This window comes from Nematolebias whitei, chromosome 16, assembly GCF_014905685.2.
Source record: "Nematolebias whitei isolate Nwh7 chromosome 16, NemWhi1, whole genome shotgun sequence".
In the NCBI taxonomy this organism is placed as follows: Eukaryota; Metazoa; Chordata; class Actinopteri; order Cyprinodontiformes; family Rivulidae; genus Nematolebias; species Nematolebias whitei.
In genome coordinates this window covers 7,011,364-7,033,073 of record NC_056513.1, presented here as the reverse complement: position 1 = coordinate 7,033,073, position 21,710 = coordinate 7,011,364, and the positions used below count along the sequence as shown (strand labels likewise).

The 21,710-nt window shown below is 40.7% G+C and overlaps 1 protein-coding gene across 2 annotated transcripts in view; it reads right to left on the bottom strand.

The window, feature by feature from the left end:
- rptor (regulatory associated protein of MTOR, complex 1) overlaps positions 1–21,710 on the bottom strand; it is a 196,939-nt gene that overhangs the window by 48,196 nt on the left and 127,033 nt on the right. For both annotated transcript variants that reach the window (XM_037689604.1, XM_037689605.1), the window contains exons 13-20: positions 20,775–20,885; positions 19,180–19,254; positions 19,022–19,087; positions 15,941–16,132; positions 12,541–12,681; positions 10,292–10,412; positions 9,283–9,423; positions 7,214–7,369 (exon numbers count right to left, since the gene is read on the bottom strand). In XM_037689604.1, coding sequence (XP_037545532.1) covers positions 7,214–7,369; positions 9,283–9,423; positions 10,292–10,412; positions 12,541–12,681; positions 15,941–16,132; positions 19,022–19,087; positions 19,180–19,254; positions 20,775–20,885 — 1,003 coding nt within the window. The remainder of the gene's footprint in view (positions 1–7,213; positions 7,370–9,282; positions 9,424–10,291; positions 10,413–12,540; positions 12,682–15,940; positions 16,133–19,021; positions 19,088–19,179; positions 19,255–20,774; positions 20,886–21,710) is intronic.

The window sequence follows — 21,710 nt, the reverse complement described above, 5'->3', positions numbered from 1 at the left end:
CCTTGGAGCTGGAGTCATTACAAATAAACGCCACGCTACGTTTAATGAGGAGGCATATGTGTATGAAGTTCAAATAAATTATCTTGAGTGGATCAGGAGTTATGGTCAGGACAAGCAAAGACCATTTTTTAATGTTGACCTTGATTTGTGACCTTGGAGCTGGGGTTATGATAATTGTACACGACACTCCATCTAGTGATGCTGCTGCTTCGTTAATCTGAATCAACCTTTTCACACAGAAAATTGATCAATTTACTTCATAACCTGAAACATTCCTTCTCTCCTGGTTCAGCAGATTTAGCTTTTTACCGTAAAGTTTAGTTCACTCTTTTAAACGTTCTTCCATTTCGTGGCAGTTTACGGCAGCTTAACAAAAACTTGACGATATATTTCATAATTTCTGCAGCTTTCTGAGCCAAACCAAAGCTGCTTCTAACTTTGGTGTAAAACGTTTAGCCTCGACTTGATGTAAACTCTGAATTAAACCGTCTCTTTACATTTGCATCGCACACATTAATCACATTTATTTGTGTCTTCTCTTCCACTTCCTGCATATTTCATCTCCTCAAATGAGTTCGTTTGGATCCTCAACTTGACTGATGTGTTACAAAATGTTTCAGCTTGATGTCACCACTTCACCTTCTTTTTGTCACTTTCTAAATGTTTTGTTTATCCCCGTGTCCCTAATTAGAGGCTGTTAATCTGCTGTAGTTGTGAGTACTTTAATGCAGAGAACAGGTTGTGAACCTCTGATGCCAGAGTTTTAGCTGTTCGGTCAAACCTCGTCATGGCTTTAAACAGACCTTTTGGCAAAAGCTGAAATTGGACACGCACCTTTACTCATCACAGACATTTCCTGTAGCTGCACATTTAATTACATCACAGGTTTTAATTGAACCTCCACATGCGCCGACGCCTGAGAACGTTCTTCAGGGAGGTTTCTTTCCATGGTGAATATTAAATATTTTAAAGCTCTAAAATCACAGAGCCGTGTTAGCTGCGCTTCCGTCCGTTTGCCTGGATTTTAGAGGCAATAAAGACGTGACGCAGCGGCTCATCTCGCCGGTGGTTAACATCTTTACGAAGCTACGTGGGTTTGACTCGGTTTAAATGACACGGGAGTCGGATCAGGGCCGCTGAATAATATCCGCCGACACGTCCCGTCACGTTTAGACGCAGAGACGCTGCGGCGGTACTTTGTGTGCGCTCGTAATGCAGAGCAGCAGTTAAATGGGAGAGGAGCTGTATTTCAGTTCACTGCAGCTGCGAGCTCACCGGCTCGCTCTCACTAATCACATCCCTGCCCTCGGGCTGCAGTCTAAACCTCTCACCTTTCTTCAGTTGGTTTTTGATCTTTAACCCTCACCATACCTTTGTTTTGTCTCTATTTTATTCATTTTTGACCGTTTTATGAATTCATTCACCCTCGACACGCCTCCTGGCCACCAACTTCCTCCTTTTGTTTCTCCTTTAACTGTGCTGCCATCTTATGTTATACTAAAAGGTGTATTTTTGCTCAAGCCAGCGTCCTTATGCGTCTGTTAGCAAAATATCTCATGAACTTGTAGACAAATTTAATAAAGCTCTTAGAAAGTAATCAGAAAATGTACATCTACAACTGATTAATTTTGGGAGTGACACACAGTGGTGGTGTGTATGTGTGTGTGGGGGGGAGGAGTCTGAGGGTCCTTCCCCAGAAAAAAATGAATAAAGTAGATGCCATTTCCTGCATTCTGGTGTATTTTAACTGGTTGTTAAACATCTATGCTTACCCACATGAGTAAACATACGATTCAATAACTATTTTAGAGAGAATGGCACAACAAGAAGTAGCCTGACCAACAGCTCTCCTTGTGTGAATAGATCAAGCTCCGCTTCTCTCGCTCACACATCCTAACACCCCTCCCCCCCAGTCGACAAATGCTCGCACTAATGTAGCAACACCCAATTCACATGCGCTAGCTAAGATGATACAGACGTAGCGCTTCTCTCATGCATCCTAACCCTCCCACCCTCCCGTCAACAACTGCTGGCACTAACGTAGCGCTAAGCTAGCACGCAACACAGAGGTGACTCCCCCTCCTCCCCACGCCCCGTCCACATGAAACCCCTCAGAGATGAGCGCAGAGGCAAACCAAGTGACCTCGGGGAAACACTACATGCAGTGTGGTGAGTTGTTATAGGTAGCCAGGAAAACCCGGAGTGGATTTTTTAGTAGTTTGAGTATCCTATTAATTAAGTGGAGTGGATTTGTTCACTAAGAAGTAGAAACAGCGCTGGGTGAGGGGGACACGCCCCCTTCACATATAAATGATGCGACGCCTATGCCGCCACACATAGGTGGAAAACCTGTTTGTGGAAAAACAGAGATTGTCACCTCCAATAAATGATTTAACAAAATAATAATTTCAAGCAACATAAAAATAAAAGCATATCCAACATTTATACAGGCAAAACGACGAATCTATGTTTTTCAAAGATTAAGTTTCGGTGCATTCAGAAGACATGCCGAGGCGGATCGAAGAGAGTCCATCTCTGCGCCACCAAATGAGGTAGTACCAGAGCCGGACCAGTCGACTTGTAAAAAGGACAGCCATAGCTCAGTCGTGATGAACTGATGTCATTAGCGTGTGAACGCCTGCTCGCGGGGTTAAACAACAGATTTATTACAGAAGGAAGATGGATGATATCGCACAGCTTTATTGTGATAAATTTAAAAAATGTTAACCACAAAGAGGATCATTAAAGTGAGTTGATTCCTTACATTTAATAAATGACACGAGGGAGATGTTCAACATGCTCATGCGTCACGCTCCACGTCAACCCAGCTGAGTTCGGCTCCACGCCTCTTTTGGTTCTGCACTGCCCGTTTCATTTATGAAACGTTGGTGCGGGGACATGGCCGTCTTCGTCTGGGATTTATGAACGGTCAGAGGGAGCTTCAAGACCGACTGCTCTGTGCGGCCAAATGTTTACTAAATGTTTTGGTTTTTTTTGGTCACGAGGGAGAAGAGAGTTCGATTCCTCAATGGGGAGTTTTTTTGGCATCATTTTATTTAATCTATGTCCCCCCACAGAAAATTGCTCCTAAGAAATCTTCTTATTTATTTTCCTTACCAAAAAAAAAACCCAACAGAAATTCTGCTTTTGCCACCACAGCATAAAAATGAATAAATAACACCCCGCCCGCCCCGGACACACAAATAGCTACAACTCAGTTTTACAGATTTGGAGCTAAAACAGTAGCTGAGGGAGAACAGACGATGGAAGCTCTCGCTGTTTTCAAGGTTTGATCCAAACGGCCACGACTCCGTCTTCTCTCAACAGAAGACAAACTTAGTTTTGAACTCTTGACAGGAAAGGTGGCGGGTGATAGGCATTCCTTCAATGAATTATTTGGTTCACAACAGAACAGAGCAGCTGGAAGTCTAATGAAAAATCTGCACCGAGCTTTGATTCTTCATCCTCTCACTTTCTCTGGACGTTTGTTTAAATGTGCAGCACATTTCAAGATGGCTGCTTCGAAAAGGCTCTTTCTGTGGGGGTGTTGGGTTGGCTCACAGCTCAGTGGGCGGAGCAAAGTATCTTAAAGCTCCAACATTTTTCAGTCAGGTCATCTGGACAGTTTCTTTTTTTGTGCTGAAACGTTTCGCCTTCCATCCAGAAGGCTTCATCAGTCAAGGAAACGCAGCACAAACGTTTCAGCACAAAAAAATAAAACTGTCCGGATGACCCGACTGACAAATGTTGGATTGTATACCTGGATTATTGAGCATGGACTTTGTTTTTTTATCTTTAAAGCTGCTGACACAGGGACCTCATGGCAGCTTTAAGACACTGGACGGGTTTAAACCAGCATCGAATGTTTGATCTGTTGGATGGAAGAGAAACGAGAGCGGCCAACCTGTGATTACTGTGTTGTCTTTTCATCGGATTCAATTTCAGGTTTTAGATGTTTTTGTTTACGAAATGTTTCCTAAAATAATAATTTGAGAGATGAAGCTCAGCTTTACTTTGGATTGGATCAGTATTTGTTTAAGTATTAAATTAATATAAATCAAACAAACCTTTAAACTCCATTTTGTTAAAGTCAAACAGATTAATGATGCAGGTTGTGCTAAAAGTGAAATAAATGGAAGAGAATTCAGCAGAAACTTCATATAGGACTAAAAATAATCAATGCATAACAGAAAATTTAATTTACCTAAACCGTTCACAACAAGTGAACTCCACTGTTTCTAAACCTGATTTCACATTTTGCAAAAGAAAAAGCAGAAAACAGAAGGTGACCGAGCAGCTGGATCATTAGAAGGACTGTAATCTGAAACGTGTCGTAAAAACGAACAGAAAAACACAAAAAGCTTTTGTTGCTCCTCTTGTGGCGGGTGGAGTCGGGCCCCCGTCACCTGAGAGCAGCAGCAAATGAACAGGATCAGGAAAAGCGTTTAGCCTGGATGGTCCGTGCTGACCTCGTTAAGAGAGACTGCACTCCCTCACGGGGGCGCACACATGTCCCTGTGTCTCCAAAGTGACACCAGACGATCCTGTCTGTATTTTATAAAAAAAAGAACCCCAAAACATCCTTCAAAATGACTATTTTACACGTGAATACTTCAAAAGTTAAAATGCAACAATGAGCTAAACATTGAAACGAGCATCACACGACCAAATAACGTCTTATTTATTTAATAAAGTTATGGGGGAGCGGTGGTGCAGCGGTTAAAGAAGGTCAACTCCTCATACAGACAACATAAAAATAAAATAAAAAGTGGGTGGAAAAGGTGAAGCACCCACATCCGCCTCCGCCCTCATTTGCCCCACCCTGGACCGTTGAGCAAGGTCCTTAACCCCCACCATCTGCTCCCCCAGGTGCCCTAGATGGCAGCTCTCTGCTCCACACAGAGGGCTGTGGTAGCTCGGCGGTTCTGTCAGGAAGGGCATCCGGTGTAAAAACAAACAAGTCTTTGTGCGAGTTAGTTCACTTCTGAAGAAGGGAGCAGCCGAAAGAAGAAAAAAAAAGTTAAAATACAGAAGACGAGTGTGAACACTGGCTGTAGTGGCTTTCTGTACTGGCCTCTCAGGTGGTTTTGGAGGACTTTGGCCCAATATTCTTTCCAGCAGTTGCATGAATGTGATAAAGCACTGAATATTCTCTGTGTAGATCTAGTAGAGTGCTGTAAGAATGGGTAACTGAGGGCACAGATTGTAGTTTAAAGTACTTTGAGTATCTTGATAAGATAAAAAAGCACTATATATAAAGTCCATTTACCATTTACCATTACCAGTTCTGTTCTAGATCAGCTTCTGTGTTTGGGATCATGATCCTGTTGGATCCAGTTTGATCCAAGCTTCAGCTGTTGGACAGATGAGAACCCTTTGGTCGCCAGAGGAGTTCCTGGTTCACTCAGTGACTGACAGGAGCCCAAACCGTCAGCCTCCACCACCATGCTGACAGCTGGGAGGAGCTGCTTGCTGCAGTGCATTCTGGGTAAACAACTCATTCAGATAACATTAAGTTGCACTTCCATGTTGTTTTAAGAGTCGAGACTTTCGCATGCAGTGCTTCAAAACTAATCGTTTTCTCACCGTCTTGTCATGACCTTTGACCTTCTGAGGTCAGCAGCGTCTGAGACCAAGCTGTTGGGTGTTTTTATCATTTTGATTAATATGCTACATCACGAACATTGATGTATAGAATTTTATTAAATTAACATTATTGTTATAGCGTTTAGTTTTGTGTTAGATTTAACTTTAATTGTTTTGTGTCAAGGCAGCACGGTGGCGCAACTGGTAGAGCTGCTGCCTCTCAGCGAGCAGGTCCCTGGTTCAAACCCTGGTCCAGGGGCCTTTCTGGGTGTAGTTTGCATGTTCTCTCCGTGCATGCGTGGGTTTTCTCTGGGTACTCCGGTTTCCTCCCACAGACCAAAAACATGCATGTTAGGCTGATTGGTAACTCTAAATTGTCCTTAGGTGAGAGTGAGAGAGTGAATGATTGTTTGTCTCGTTTGTCTCTGTGTGGCCCTGTGATGGACTTGCGACCCGTCCAGGGTGTCCCCCGCCCCTCGCACAGTGATTGCTGGACATGGGCACCAGCGACCCCCGTGACCCAAAATGGAATAAGTGGGTAAAGAAAATGGATGGATGGATGGATGTTTTGTGTCATCTATGTTCTGTTTTATTGGTTTTATGCTGCATTTCCTCATTTTTATCCATTTGTTTTGTTTAACACTTTGAGTTACCTCTGCGTTTGACAAGATGTAACATAAGATGAACTTTCTTGTTCTTTTTTCTTATTTTCATTTTAATTTGACAGAAGTGTAAAGCACTTTGGTCAATTTTTGAATTTATGTGCTTTATAATTAAGTTGACATTGACAAGTAATTAAAAACAACAAAACAACACTGAGTTGAGTCTTTGGGCTTTGCACAGTCTGACCTTCGGGGTGAATCTGCTGAAACATCCACTTCTGAGAGGATCAGCAACATCCTTAAATGTTTCCACTTATTAATTATATTTCTCTCTCTAAAATGGAAGTCCACATAGTATGGAAATGACCTTTGACCCTTCCCCGATTCATGGACAGCTTCTCTAAGGTCATCGCAGATGTTCTTCTGCCTTGTTGTTTTGTTTACACACACCTGTATGCTGAAAAGTTAATCAATACATTTGACCATCTGGCTCCTTATGACCGTAAAATATATGGAATTTGTAAAAGAGGTGTTATTTTGTGTTCAGTACATGAACGATAAAAGAGAAACTTACTGTAAAGTACTTTTTTGAGCTCGACAAGATAAAAAAGTTCAGCAGATGTAGGGCTGACATTTAGGTCTCTGTTAATATTATCACTGACAGAAGCTTTAAAAGCCTTTAAGATGAGCGAGGCGTCAAAGGTTAACTCACAGGAGAAAGACTGTAAGACGAGAAGTAAAAACTAAGCAGCAAAGTCTGGAATATATTAGAATAGGTCAAAGAAAGTTCCCACAATGCACCTCATCTTTAACTTTGAAGCCTGCGCTCTGTAAGCTCCTGTTTTCTGCTCATAACGCAAGATTTCTGCAACAAATCTGTTGTTTATGAAGCGGAGATATTTCTGCTCCCCAGGAGTCACAGTACACAAGACGTTACGGAACGGTTTTGTTTTCTGCAAAACAACAAAAGAGTTCCTGCTTCGATGAAACCAAACCCCGGCGTTAGAGTCGAGACACGCCATTACCTATAAGGGAGTTGAGCGAGGAGTACGAGGAGACCCGGCGCATCTTGTCGATGGTTTCGAAGGACAGGATGTACTCGTCGTTGTCGGGACTCCCCAGCGTGCTGCTGGCGCTGCTGCTGGTGCTCAGGTTTCCAGGAGAGAAGGCTGCTGGTGCACCTGCATCACAAACAACAAGCGTTATAACACCACAACCTGCAACTCCATTGAGAATACAACGTGAGCGCTTATTGCTGAATGATTTCTGCTGAAAGCTGCTGAAGAAGCTGAAACCAGCTGAAAGGTTTCATCACTGAACTGTTAATTGTGTGAATGTTTATTAAGCATTCACTCTATTGTGATACATTTTTCTTCTGTACATTTTTGTGCTATTTCAACAAATTATACATGAAAACGTTCAGCTCTTTCAGCAGAAGGTTGCTATGACTTTTGGTTTTAGTGCAACTTTAGCTTTTTGAAATATTTAGCCTTTTCTGACAATTTTTCCTCATTGAAAATGAATTGAGCTTATTTTACATCTTTCAGATCTTTAAATCTGTTTACAACCTTTCACTGCTCCTTTCACCTTTTGTTCTGGTTCAGCTGCTTTTATCTTCCTTTTGCAAATTTCAGCTGTTTTCAGCTAATTTCAGCTGTTTTGTGCTCTTTTCTGATTATTTCTGCTAACTACAACATTTTTATTGTTCTAACTTCTTCCTGCTAATTTTAGCTTGTTATGCTCATTTCAGCTTATTTCTGCAAGTTTCAGCTTTTTCTACTATTTTTCTGCTAATTTTAGCTTTTTCAGCTAATTCTACATTTTTTTGCACTCATTTCAATTTCTTCAGCCAAATTCAGCCAACATTGTACTTCCTTCTGGTAATTTAGGCTTCTTTCTGCTTTTTAACTACGTTACTGCTGTTTTTTTTTTGCTAATTTCTATTTTTTCCAGATAATTTCCACTTATTTGTGCTCATTTCTGCTTCTTTCAGCCTAACTGGGCAAAATTGTTCTTTCTGCTTTCTTCTGCTAGTTTATGCTTGTTCTATCTTTTCAGCTACTTTTTTTAAAAGCAATTTTTTTTTTAGCTCATTTCTACAGAAGTCAGCTGTTTTCAGATAAAATCAAGTTTTTTTTTTGTGGTAATTTCTACTACTTTCAGCCTAATTAAATTCTTCCTGCTAATTTTAGCTTTTTCTGCTCCTTTCAGATTATTTTTAGCTGTTTTGTACTAATTTTAGCTTTTTCATCTAATTCCACATGTTTGGAGCTATTTTCAGCTCCTTTCACTTCCTTCTGGTAGTTTAAGCTTCCTTCTGCCTTATCAGCTACTTTCAGCTACTGTTTGCCAATTTCAGCCTTTTTAGATAATTCCCTGCTAATTTCAGCTTTTTTAGATCATTTCCTGATTTTTGTGCTAATTTCTGCTTATTTAAACCTAATTCAGCAATTATGTGTTCTTTCTACTTCTTCCATTTCAGCTACATTTCAGCATGTTTTAGTTAATTTCAGCTGTTTTTCACCAAGTTTTTCAGCAATAAGCATTCACACTGCATTTTCATAGGAAATGCAGTTTCTCTAGTTAAAGTAGAATTTGTTTTGTGTATGCTTTTTTTTCCTGTCTGGAAAATGTGAGTTATTTTCCAGGTATGCCCTGATTGAACCCTGGATCCAGTAACTATGTTGTGAGCATTTCAATAAAAATCCAACTAGTTCATGAGATATTTTGCTAACAGACAATCGCACATTCACACAGATGCGAGCAGAAAAACAATCATCCTTTCGCCGTCGTTGGCAGGAGATTATCACAGTGTGAAAAGCACCTAGTTTCACCAAAAAGTCAGAGGATTGTTTATTTTTGTGCTTCAAACTAAACCAGGACAACTTTTACTTTAGGACGTCCCTGAAATCCTCTCAGGACCATAACGTCAGTGAATTCTGACAAGAAAAACAAAACGTAGCAAATTCATAGTTTACGAGCCGTTTCATTTCAAAGAGAACGTAGTAGAAATCAATGAACTGACTCACGCTGTTGATAATAAATAAATGCACGTCGTTAAGAGCGTTTCCCAGCATGCTCAGCGGTCTCGTACCTTCCTCGTTGACGTTGAGGTTCTGCAGGCTTTTGTTCAGGTTGCGGGCCGTGGTGACGGCTCGGATGTTGGTGTAGGAGTTGACGGATCGCAGGCGAGGGATGGCCGGGCTGTCTCTCACCGGAGTCAGGTTACCGGGCTCTGAAAAGCAGCAGAAAGGGTTCACGGGCTCAGTGCTGGAGGATTTTAGGAACTTTTTAAACTGGAAATCCTTCCATTGAATCCTGGAGCCGGAACAATCCGACACCTCTGCATCAAATCAAGACAGATTGTTCAAATTCTGCCAGGATCAAAGATTTAAGACAAAAAGAAATATAAAAATAAGGATACTTCCACATAAACGTCCCCTTTAATGCCTTACAAAGTATATAAAGTTAATTAGAACGTTTGATCTCTTTAAATTTACTCAAATTCCAGCGATGAAGGACAGAATCTGTAAATATTTGCTAAATGCTTAACTTGTTTTTTTTTAAATCTCCGCATCAGTTCTGTCAAATCAACTATATTTATGAAAAGCTTACGGTTTTAATCAAAGCCAAATATGTAAATGTATATTTCCTTCTTAAAAACTTCAACCTTTTCCAGACTGAAATTTAAATTTCTCTGTTGAATTTTCAAACATTCTTTAGTTCCAAGTGCTCTTAGCTTGAATTGTCTCCCAGTGTGAAATAAAACAATAACTACATCAAAAATGTATTTATTGTAAGTTTTAAATGAACCCCTGAGCTTGTCTGAGAAGATTTATCTCAAATTTAAAATAGGAAATAACATTTTCAACACAAACCTCTAAAAAAAATTTTTTTCTATACTTCGACCTGGAAAATAAGTTATGTAATTTTTATGACTTTTGATGAGTAAAAATGAAATAAATCATGGCAAGTGTGACCATTTATTAAAGAGGAGTTAAAATTTCCCATAAAAGTCTGACAACAAAAGAAAAAAGATCCCAAAACTGATAAAATCTGGACACGGTTAAAGAAAACGTTAGGCGGTGACGTGCAACACAAACCTGCGATGGTGGCCGGAGACGGCACGGCGTAGTTCTTCTCTTCTTCTATGAACTGAAGGGCCACGGTGCAGAAGTTGCTCTCGTACTGAACCACCAGGTGACTGAGCGCCACCACCAGCTCCTGACAGGAACACACAAAACATCCAATCAGGAACAACCGGGACCTTTACTGGGATCCATATGATAAACCAGCGCAAAGCAGCTCTTAATCGTGACGAGGTCTTTAACAAATAAAAACCTGATAAGCGTGGGGAACTTTTGTATTCACACCTTTACTCTGATATTCCTCCTTAACATCCACTTCAACCAATCAGAGGTAATTAGTAAATAAAGGCCATCTGTGTGTAAGTTAATGTCAGCATGAATCCAGCGGTTCGGTGAAGGCGTCAGGGAATAGTCACAGAACGCAAGTGATTAAACAGCATCATGAAGACCAAGGAACACACCAAACAGGTCAGAGAAAAAGTTGGCGAAGTTTAAAACAAGGTTAGGTTGAATAACAACATCCCAAGTTTTAAACACCTCGCAGAGATCTGTTCAAGTCAAGTCAAACTTATTTATAAAGCAAATTTAAAAACTGCAGCTGTGACCAAAGTGCTTAACAATAAAAAAAACAATGGAAAGGAAACATTTTAAAAACATCAAAAGAAAAACCATAAAACACAAAACAAAACACTAAATCAAATCACACTATGTTAAAAGTTAGAGAAAACAGACGAGTTTTTAAGAGATTTATAAACAGGAAGTGAAGTGGCCTGTCTAATGTTGGGGGGGCAGATTGTTCCAAAGTTTAGGGCCTATGACTGAAAAAGCCCAATCTCCTCTGAACTTCACCCAAAAGCAGCTGATCAAATGATCTCAGCTCAGAGAAGAAACATATGGTTGAAGTAGGTCAGAGAGACAAGAAGGTGCAAGGCCATTTAGGCACTTAAAGGTCAACAGAATAATTTTAAAATAAAATTTGATATGTACAGGGAGCCAGTGAAGGGAGGATAAAACTGGTGAAATATTATCAAACCTAAGAGTTCTTGTTAAGAGCCGAGCTGCTGCATTTTGGACAAGCTGGAGACGTAAATTGAGACCTGACTGACCCCAACATAAAGAGCGTAACAGTAGTCCAGTCGGATTGTAATGAAGGCGTGGACTATTTTTTTCAAGGTCAGATCTGGTCAACACGGACTTGAGCTTTAATATCTGATTAACTGGAAGAAGCTTTTCTGTAGAACAGAGTTAACCTGCTTATTAAAGTCAGAGTCTAAAACCATCCAGAGAAACGTAACAGACTGTTTAAGATAAGACTGAAGAGAGTCAAGGTTTACAGGAACAGAGACAGCAGTAGAGCTAGGGCTAAACACAATGACTTCACTTTTCTGATCATTAAAACTTAAAAAATCAGAAGTCATCCAAGTCTTCATGTCATCAAGACATTTTCACTGAGGGTGAATGGAGGAAGAACTGTTGGGTTTTAAGGGCAGATAAATCGAACAATCATCAGCATAACAATGAAAAGAAAGACCATGTTTCCTCAGTATAGACTCCAAAAGGAGCAGATAAGAGTGAAAACAGAAGGGGTCCAAGAATCAAGCCCTGTGGAACCCCACAGGAAAAGGGTGCTGAAGCAGAAAATATATTACCAACATTAACACAAAAACTCCTGTCACTCAGATAAGAACAGGACAATTCTAAAGCTACACCTGTAATCCCAACCCAGTTTTCTAACGGCGATATAAGGATACTGTGGTCAACAGTATCAAAGCAGCGGTACGGTTCATCAGAGAATGTAAAGAGAACGAAACGCCCGCAAACACGACATGTCGTTCACCTAAACCGACAGAAAGGAGAGCATTCATGTGAGAAGTAAACAGGAAGTCAGTGTCTCCAGTTTGTCCCCAGCCATGCAGTTTGGACCAACAACAAAAAGTAGCAAATGCCAAACCCCTTTTCTTTGTATGAACTTGTATTTTTATTTATTTTATTTTAAATTATTATTAATTTGCATGTTGTGCGTCAACACAACGCTGGTCCAGCTCTTCAGTTTAAGAGACGTTTTGTGCCTGAATGAGTCAAAGATCAGAGTTGAGTGGATTAAACAACAACAACAACAAAAATATTTCAGGTAGTGGAACTGAAACTGAGTGAAAAAGCGTCCTAAGTCCAATTAAATAAATAATATTTTTTCATTTGTTAGCTTTCTGACGTCAGTGGAGGAGATGAAGGTGACTCGGACGCGTGTGAGCGTTTGTAGAGACCTTGCGGACCACCGGACTGCCGTCGTTGATGAGTTGTGCCAGCATCATGGCCACGTTGTGGTCGATGGTGGTGGAGTGGTCCGTCCGCTCAGCTGAGTTCCCAACAAACGTTCCCAGAGCAAAGACGGCTGCACACCTCACCTGCAAACAAACAAGAGAATCACAAACCAGATGTTCCTTTAACGCCCGCTGCTCCACGGCAGGAAAAATGTTTTGACATTTTCTGTTTAACTGAACCAACACCAGAATTATTTTACTGTAACTCAGTCAATTTAACAGACGTTGAGCTAATTTTTTTTGTCATGGTAGTAGCTGAGAGTCATCCTCAACACATAGTGGGAGCTCTTCACATCATTATATGTGAATGTTTTTTTTATTTATTTAGAAAGAAAAAAAGGTTTTAAAGCTGAAAAAAGACTTGAGCTGACATAAAAACATTTATATTCTTTATCTGAAGATGGGAAAAGGTAAAACTTTATGTGAAAAACATTTGGTCCAACTTGAATAATTCTAAATTAAAATACATTTTGTTGTTGCACAGCTCCGAGTCAGTTCAGACTGTCACCTTGGTTCTGTCTGTTCACTTTCACTTAAATCAAATTAAACTTTCTAGTTAGTGCTGAGTTTCTGCAGCTTTTGTCGCATTCGTTCATCTTCACAAAGGTTCAAGAGAAGAAAATCTCGGGTCTTTCATAAAGAAGAATGTTTATTTCAAAGAGACGTGTCTGAACGTTGTGCCAAACACTCAGCCTGATGACGTTTTTCACCTCAGTGTCTCTCACAGACAGACAAACTTCAAACAGATTTTAGTTCAGCTTGAAATCCTCAGGAGCATTTAGACTTTAAAATATTTAAAATCTAAATGAATGAAAAACTTCCAAATGACACGACACAGAAAATGTTCTGGAGAACTCAGCTTCAACCCTGCGGCCCAACCAGCTACCAGTACCGTATTTTTGGGACTATAAGGCGCACTTAAAATCCTTTAATTTTCTCAAAAATCAACAGTGAGCCTTATGTATTGATTATGGTTGTGCTTACTGATCTCAAACTGATTTTATGTGGAACACGGCGCTCAATAATCTGTCAAAATGAACTTGCGTCACACGCGTCTTATAATCCGATGCACCTTATAGTCCGAAAAATACGGTAAGAGGGCGGTTCACAACAAGACAAGAGTATCGTACAGTATGCGACATCGACAAACTATTATACAGCAATCTGTAGCAATGGTCAAGACAAGCAAAGACCTTGCATAGCCTTGACCTTGATTTGTGACCTTGACCACAGAGCTGGGCTGATGACAAGATCATGCAACACGCCATCACGTGGTGGTACAAACTCAGTTTTGTTAACTTATCTTGAGCAGAACAGAAGTTGTTTCGGACAAGCAAAGACCTAGTATCACCGCTGACCTTGATTTGTGACCTTGACCTCGAAGCTCGGGTGATAAAAGATAACACTCCGTTTTATGATGAGGCATGTGTGTATGACGTTTCGTGAAATAATCTTGAGCGGATCAGAAGTTATGGGGGGACAAGAGAAAGTTTAGTACGTAAAGACCACATTCTCTTCGCCTTTCAAGGTCAAGTCAAGGTCAAGGTTTCTTTGTCGTCATTCTCATCACATGCGGTACATGTGATGGAACAAAATTGTATACACAGGGTCCCAGTTTCATCCAACAAAAGTATAAATTGTAAAGAAAAACAGTAATAATATCCAAGATATGAAACTAGGAATACGCTAAGTATTAGTGGTACAAAAACAATACGCCGAACAACAGCAGCACGAACAAGAGTCTTTGTGAGCAGATGAGTACGAATGAACACAGCAGCATGAAATAAATCAGCAGCATAAGATCAGCAGCATGGATAGTCAGCAGCACATATCAACAATCAAAGTGGCCTTACAGGGATTTTTTTTTTTACAGTGATTTTTTTTCGACAGGCGAATAAAAAACAGACAAAACATCATGGTCTTACAATGTTCTCATTATTTTAGCTTTAATTATCTCTTTTCCAATTCCTTAGGAAAAACCTTGCTAATCTCTGTTCTTTGCGAGTGGAATAAAAAAACAACTCAGTAGTTCAGCTCAGATTTAGTTTCAGTCATTGTGTTGTTTCCAGTTCTCCACAGAAATCTGCAGCGTTGAGTCCTAACAGGATTTACTGAAACTCCCTGAAACACGAGGCGAGCAGAAGGTAACACTAAACCTGATTATTGCGATGCATTCACTCAGGTATCATTGTGCATGATCACGGTGCCCTGCTCAGCTTCCTGTTGGACGTTTGATTGATTCCTCGTCTCACGGCTCACCGAAGAAAGGCCTCGACCCAAAATCCACCTCATAGTTATCGATTAAACTCAGACTCTGCCGGTGTCCTGGCTGAGGTCTGCGCTGCGGAGCCTCGCTGGTTATTCCCACAATGCAGTTTGAGTCAAAAGAGGGACGAGTTTGGAGACCGGAGGAACCAATTACAGTGAAACGTTCATCTCTGAGAAAGTTTTCTTTATGTTTTCAGCAGACGTGTGTTGTCTGGACTTTTTATTTTACCTGCTGTCTTTAAAATGTCCCTCTAGGTCAGAGGGTGGGGGAGTCTTTGCTAGGCCTGTCACAGTAACAAATTTTGCTTGGCGATTAATTGTCTCAGAAATTATTGCGATAAACGATAATATTGTTTGAAATTTGACAATAAATAGTAATTATTGTCAAATTTAAGAAGAAATTTTGGTAAATTTGTTTTGAGGGTAGTACCTTTTTTGACCACCAAATGGCAGTATAAGACTGTTTGAATCAAAGGATGGATAGTGAGGGAGCGAGCAGCGTGTCTCTAAGAAAAATGGGAGGGAGGCCCCTTGACATGACATGGGCTGTCTCTCCTTCCTTTTATCGGTTCTCAAAATGGTGGACGCTTGGTGTGGTTTGAGCTCTTTAGCATAGCATTTTTCACACAAAACTTTTATTAAAAATCAGTCGTTCTCAGCTTCTCTTTGCAGAGAAAATTAACTTTTTACATGAAGGCACAGGTTTCAACCGTGAATTTTTGAGCTTCGACAAAAAGGAGTTTTTTTTCCCCCCGAGGTCGGCCTGTTAGCTTAGCATGTAGCTTAGCTTCTCAGCTTAGCTGCTTTTAACGTCCAAAAATGCAATTTTGGACGGTTAAAATGGAGTTTAAAGAGAAAGGGAGGGGTCAGTGAAGAGCACCGGAGTTGAGTTTTTTGTCATCCAGTGTCTTCAGTAGAGAGACACGAAATAATTAAATAATATCAAATTAAAAACACGATAGACATGATAGTTTCCTAATCAGACTTTATCAACTCCTTGAGAAACCAGAAAAAGATCTCCATCTTTGTTCCTACTCGTGTATCTCCTCGCAGGATGTTCACGTCGACCTCTCACCTCAGGGATGGGGTCCGACAGCAGCGTGTACAGCTTCTCGTGCGCGCTGTCCCGGACTCCACACCAGCGCGCCGGCTCGAAGTTCTGCCAGATGCGACCCAGGCAAATGGCCACCCACTGGCGGAGCAGAGGGTGGGGGTCAGACAGCTGCTCCAGGCAGTTGGCTATCAGGTTCCCCTGCAGACAGGCCTCCTGTTGGGGGAGACGGGACGATGAAGGACGACAGGAGAGAAACGTTTATTTCTTCAGACTCTTTCTTTTATTTGTCAAAGGTCTCGGAGACATTAGGTGAAGGTCATTAGTCCTGCTGGTTCAGGTAAACTCATTAAATCACCACTGACCTGTAACCTCACACTGACAGAAAAAATAAAGAGCAAAAAGACCTCAAGCTTCTTCACATATTTTTCTGTGCAACAAAAAATGTAATTGGACGTACAAGATTTGAGACCGTGTGGAACAAAAACCTTTTTTTTCCTTTTCAAATGATCTTTTCATGAATTTTTTCAGACTAATGGTTATTTCACTTCCTGATTTTAGCCGCTTTTGTGTTTCTTCTTTTCATGCGCTGCCAGAAATGTAACACTTTCAGTGAACGGGAAAAACATTAAGCTATTAAAAAAATATGTTTTTTTAAAAAGTGTGTGCGTGAATAAAAGTCTGACAAAGAGCCGGTGGGAGTAATTTGTACCACAATGGCCAACATGAAGAAATCAAGATCCCGTAAAGTCCGTGACATTCATAAAAAGTTGTTTGAACGAAATAGTTTCATTTTGAAGTTTTGGCTCTTCTAACACTTTTTACTCACCTGTAAAAAATAAGTCAAATACTATAATTAACTGGTCCAAATGCTTCAGCCAGTGTATAAACTGGATCAAATGAAACGGCGCTCATCTTTTCTGCTCCTTGTTGGAAATTCAATCGGCTCTAGTCGGATCTGATTCTGGACTTGAATTACAAATTTATGCTTTGGGCTGTTTTATTATTATTTTTGGCCCTAAGATACATTTTGTTGTAAAACGATGCTATTTAAATACAGTAGTCCCTCATTTATCGCTGGGGTTCTGTCCCCCCCAGGCAATAAGTGAAAAACCGCAAAGCAGGGATAGTCATACAAATAGTACCATATTTTTTAGACTATAAGGTGCACTTATAATCACTTACAATCCTTTAATGTTCTCAAAAATTGACAGTTAGTCTTATAATCAGATGCGCCTTATGTATAAATTCTGGTTGTGTTTACTGACCTTGAACTGATTTTATGTGGTTATTATGAATGAGTTGAATAAAATTTGACTTATCTGACTGTTTTGTTTCGCTTCATGTGCCTTACAATCTGGTTTGCCTTATGTATGAAAACAGACCCGTTCGTGGATATTGCGCCTTATAGTCCAAAAAATACAGTACTAGTAGTAGTAGTTTATTTTAGTATTTATCTCTCTCTCTCTCTCTCTCTCTCTATATATATATATATATATATATATATATATATATATATTAAAAATAATAATATATATATATATATATATATATATAGAAATTTCAAACCCTTCCCACACTCTTGCAATATTATAAACAATGTTTCTAAACTCTAAATGCTCTAAAAGAGCACAGCTTGTCATGATTTCATCTCTCTGCCACCTGCAGCTCTCGGCCACGCCCACTTCTCCGCTGTAATCACTGGCAGGAGGGAGCGTCTCCCTGCACCTGTGAGCTGCACGCAGGTGCAGCAGGTGCAGCAGGTGCTAAATCATTTAAAATAATTTATTTAAAACAAACAGTCCATGCCGCTCGTGCAGCTCATCCATCAATCAGCCAATTGTGTGTCATGTCCAATCTTATTTTGAAAAACCGCGAAACAGCGAGTCAGCGAAATCCGAACCGCGAAGTAGCGAGGGACTACTGTATACTTACTATCAGAGTACAACAAGAGTACCTCATTATACGTCCGTCTACAAAGTATTACAGCAATCTATACTAAAAGCTCGGACAAGCAAAGAACATACATAACAACTGACCTTGATTTGTGACCTTGACCTTAAAGCTGGAGTAATGAACATAATATAATATTTATCTAATATAATAGGTGGATCAGAAGTTCTGGGCGAAAGTTTAACGACGGACAGAGACTAAACCATAATATGTCCGCCTTCGACAGGCGTATAATAAAAAAAAAAAAAATCACAGAGTTTGACTCCCAAAGAGGAGTCACTGTGGGTGTAAACGCAGAATAAAAATGCTCTTTTTTTAAATTGGGAATAAAAACATGAGCTTCAGCCACCACCTGCGTTTCCTTCCAGCTGGTTTTATAAAAAGCATGAACTTCCTGTGACTGTTCAAACGTGCAATTTCGGGGCTGCAACACATTTTTCACTCGCCCTCTCCCTGACGAAGCTTATGTGGTTCGCTCCTCCCTCGTCGCTGACCTCAGTCTGAAGGTTTCGCTTTGCACGTTTTCACCAGCGACTGCAGTAGAGGGCTGTTGTTGGAAGGTAAGAGGGGTAAATAAACGGGACGGAGGAGACGTGCAGCAGGAAGAGTGTCTCTCTGTGACGCTGGAGATCATCTATTATTCACAGCAACCTGAGGGAGAGGCAGGAGCTCTCAGATCTCAGGGATAAGGAGGGAGAACGGTCACATATTACACATCCTCCGATCACGTTTGCGTTTAGTGTTATCAGGCAAACAGGAGGAAACGAGTCAAATAACATCCGAAACGAGACTGCGGAGCGATTAAATGCTTCCTTTTAGGAACGGGGTGCAGACAATGAGCTACATCAGCCCCTCATCATATCGGTGGGTGCTTGATCGGACACAAAAGGCTGCTGGGATTGTACGCAGGAGGCTGGGAGCAGACCGAAGTGACACCTGCGGTGATGAAGTGTCACCACAGAGGTGGCTGCGACACAAACGGAGATTGCGGAGGTAACTGCTGGTGACAGAACTGCCACATAACCAATAACTCCTGGAAACTTACAACAGGTGACAGAGACGACAGCCCCCGTGTTCTGCCGGGGGAAGTGAATTATTAATTTTGTCGTACGTTCCCTCTGGGCTTCCAGGCTCGGATCAAAGTGCTCGTACCTGGCCTGTGTTGTAGCTGTTGACGATAACGGCTAAAATGAAGACGGCCATCGTCCGATGTTCAGCCTGGAAGACAAGACAGAGTCTCAGCTCTCACACGGCGAGTAATTAGGAGTTCATTAGTCGGAGCGGTCTTGATGATGGTGGTCGATACTCACAGGCATGTAGCTGTCGGCTAACACAGACAGGAAGTACTTGTGCCCGTTGTCTTTGACCAAGTCAGCTTGACACGACTGCAAAGACAGAGGAGTGGAGTCGATCCAGTCCTCATTTAGATCAAACATGTTCAGGTTTTATATGAAAGAAGTTGAGCGATACAGCTCACAGTCATGATATTTAATTACATTTGTCATAACTCGAGACACGAGATAAAAACACAGGAAAGGAGAAAGTCCACCTTTTTAAATTTTTTTACAATTCTAACAAGGATTTTTATCTTTACCGGGTTCTCAAACTGTTCAAATCCACACAACACATTCCTTCTTGTCATTGCTTAATAACACAAACCTGTACGCTCCAGAGCAGAGGTCGTGCCACTGACGCTGAGCGGGTAATCAATACATTTGATCGGCTGCACCTGTATGATCCTGAGGAAGCAGCGAGGCTCGGACTGGTTTTACACTCGCGTTTTAAAACTTTGGCTTCATTTTTCTTAAACGCAACGCCAAGACGGAAAGATGCCAGCAATGACCTTAGAGAAGCAAATGTTGCTGCCTATCAATCTGGACGGGGTCAAAGGTCATTTCCACACTAATTGGAGTTTATCTTTCGACAGACAAAAATATTCTTCACAATTAGAAACATCTGAAGAAAGATGAAAATCTTCCCTTTAGTAGACCTCCCAGCAAATTCACCCCGAAGGTTAGACCATGCATTTCTCAGAGACATCAATTCATTCATTCAACCTTTATTTAAACAGATAAATCACATTGAGCCTAAAAGACTTGTGTTCTCCGACCATTATACAGGCAAGGCGTCTCACCCTGTCAACAGAGCCGAGCCCCCCGTCTACCGAACCAACCACGCCCACCCCCATCGGCAAATGCCGACATTGATGTAGCGCTAAGCTAGTGGTGCGCAACACAGGCAAGCGAGCTAGCTTTTAGCTAACGAGCTTGAGTACCTCAAGCGGTGGCCTAGTGGCCTTGACCACCTCACCCAAACACCCCCCCTGCTCGAAAACTGTTGGTACAAACATTGCGCAGCTCAGATCAGTCTCTATGTCCCTGTCCCGTCACCCCCCCCGTCGACAAAAATCACGGAAGAGATGAGCATCCTGCCATGGCAAGTAACAGAGTGAACACTGGACTCTACAGGCCTCTGTTAGCAGGTTCAAGGTCAAAGGTCATGACCGGTCTGTTAGAAAAAGACTGACAAATTTGAGAAGTGCTGCAGGAGAAAGGGTTTCCCTCCAAATACAACATGGCAGCTCGACTCAGGTTCGTGAAATTTCATCTGAATAAACCACAAAACTTCTGGAACAAACCAGACCAAAATACAGACGTTTACCCAGAATGCACAGTGCCATATTTAGAGCAAAACAAATGAAGTTTTTCAGCAGAAGCAGCTCCTCCCAGCTGTCAGCAAGGTGGTGGAGGGCTAATGGTTTGGGTTCCTGTCAGCTGTGGATTTTTGTCCATTAGAATAATTTCAGAACCTGGAAGACTTATTTTTCTCTACCTAAATGAAGATGGACTTTTCTTTGTCCTCATGACAGAAAAGGTTTAACGTGTGCGTGTGTTCCAACACTTACGCTGTCCACAGCCAGGATTTTGGCCCAAATGAAGACCAGCAGCGGTCGCAGCTCTCTGGCTGAACTCTGGAGCAGCTTCAGCACGTACGGGAAAATCCCCACAGATAAGGCCTGAAAGTCCACAAAAGACACAACAACACTGGTGTTACACAACAGCAACGCTGCATGTGTAGAGCTGCGAACGCACAACGAGTCAAAGCTGCAGAAGACAGACTGTAACGTGTTTCTGCCACACAGGTGAAAAGAAAACCTGACATTTATAAACTCATTTATTTTTCTTTAAATGACCTGAAGGTCAGACATGCCTGAACTCAACAATACTTTTATTATTCTTGTTTTGTTTTTCCTGTGAATGCGTCAGAATTGTCGTCTCTCATAACAAAGCTGTCTACAAACTGGAACCATGGCTGAAGAATAAACAAACAAACAAACAAACAAAAAATTAAATAAACTTAACAAAGAATACAATTTTGCTCGTGCAATAATTATTTGGGAAATATTCAAGTTAAGATTTTTTCAGTTTCAAAATGAAGCAAGTAACAAGTAATTGTGTAAGTAACTAAGTAAATAAGTAATAAATGTGTAAGTAACTAAGAGAACAGTACAAAGTGTGTAATTAACTAAGTAACTAATTAATAAGTGTGTAAGTAATTAGGTAAATAAGTAATAAATGTGTAAGTAGCTAAGTAAATAAGTGTGTAAGTAACTAAGTACCTAAGTAATAAGTGTGTAAGTAATTAAGTAAGTAAATAAATAAGTAATGAGTAAGTAACTAAGTAAATAAGTAACATGTGTTTAAGTAATAAATGTGTAAGTATCTAAGTACATAAGTAATAAATGTGTAAGTAAGTAAATAAGTAATAAGTAATTAAGTAAATAAGTAATAAAAGTGTAAGTAAAGTAAATAAGTAAGTTTGTAAGTAACTAAGTAATAAG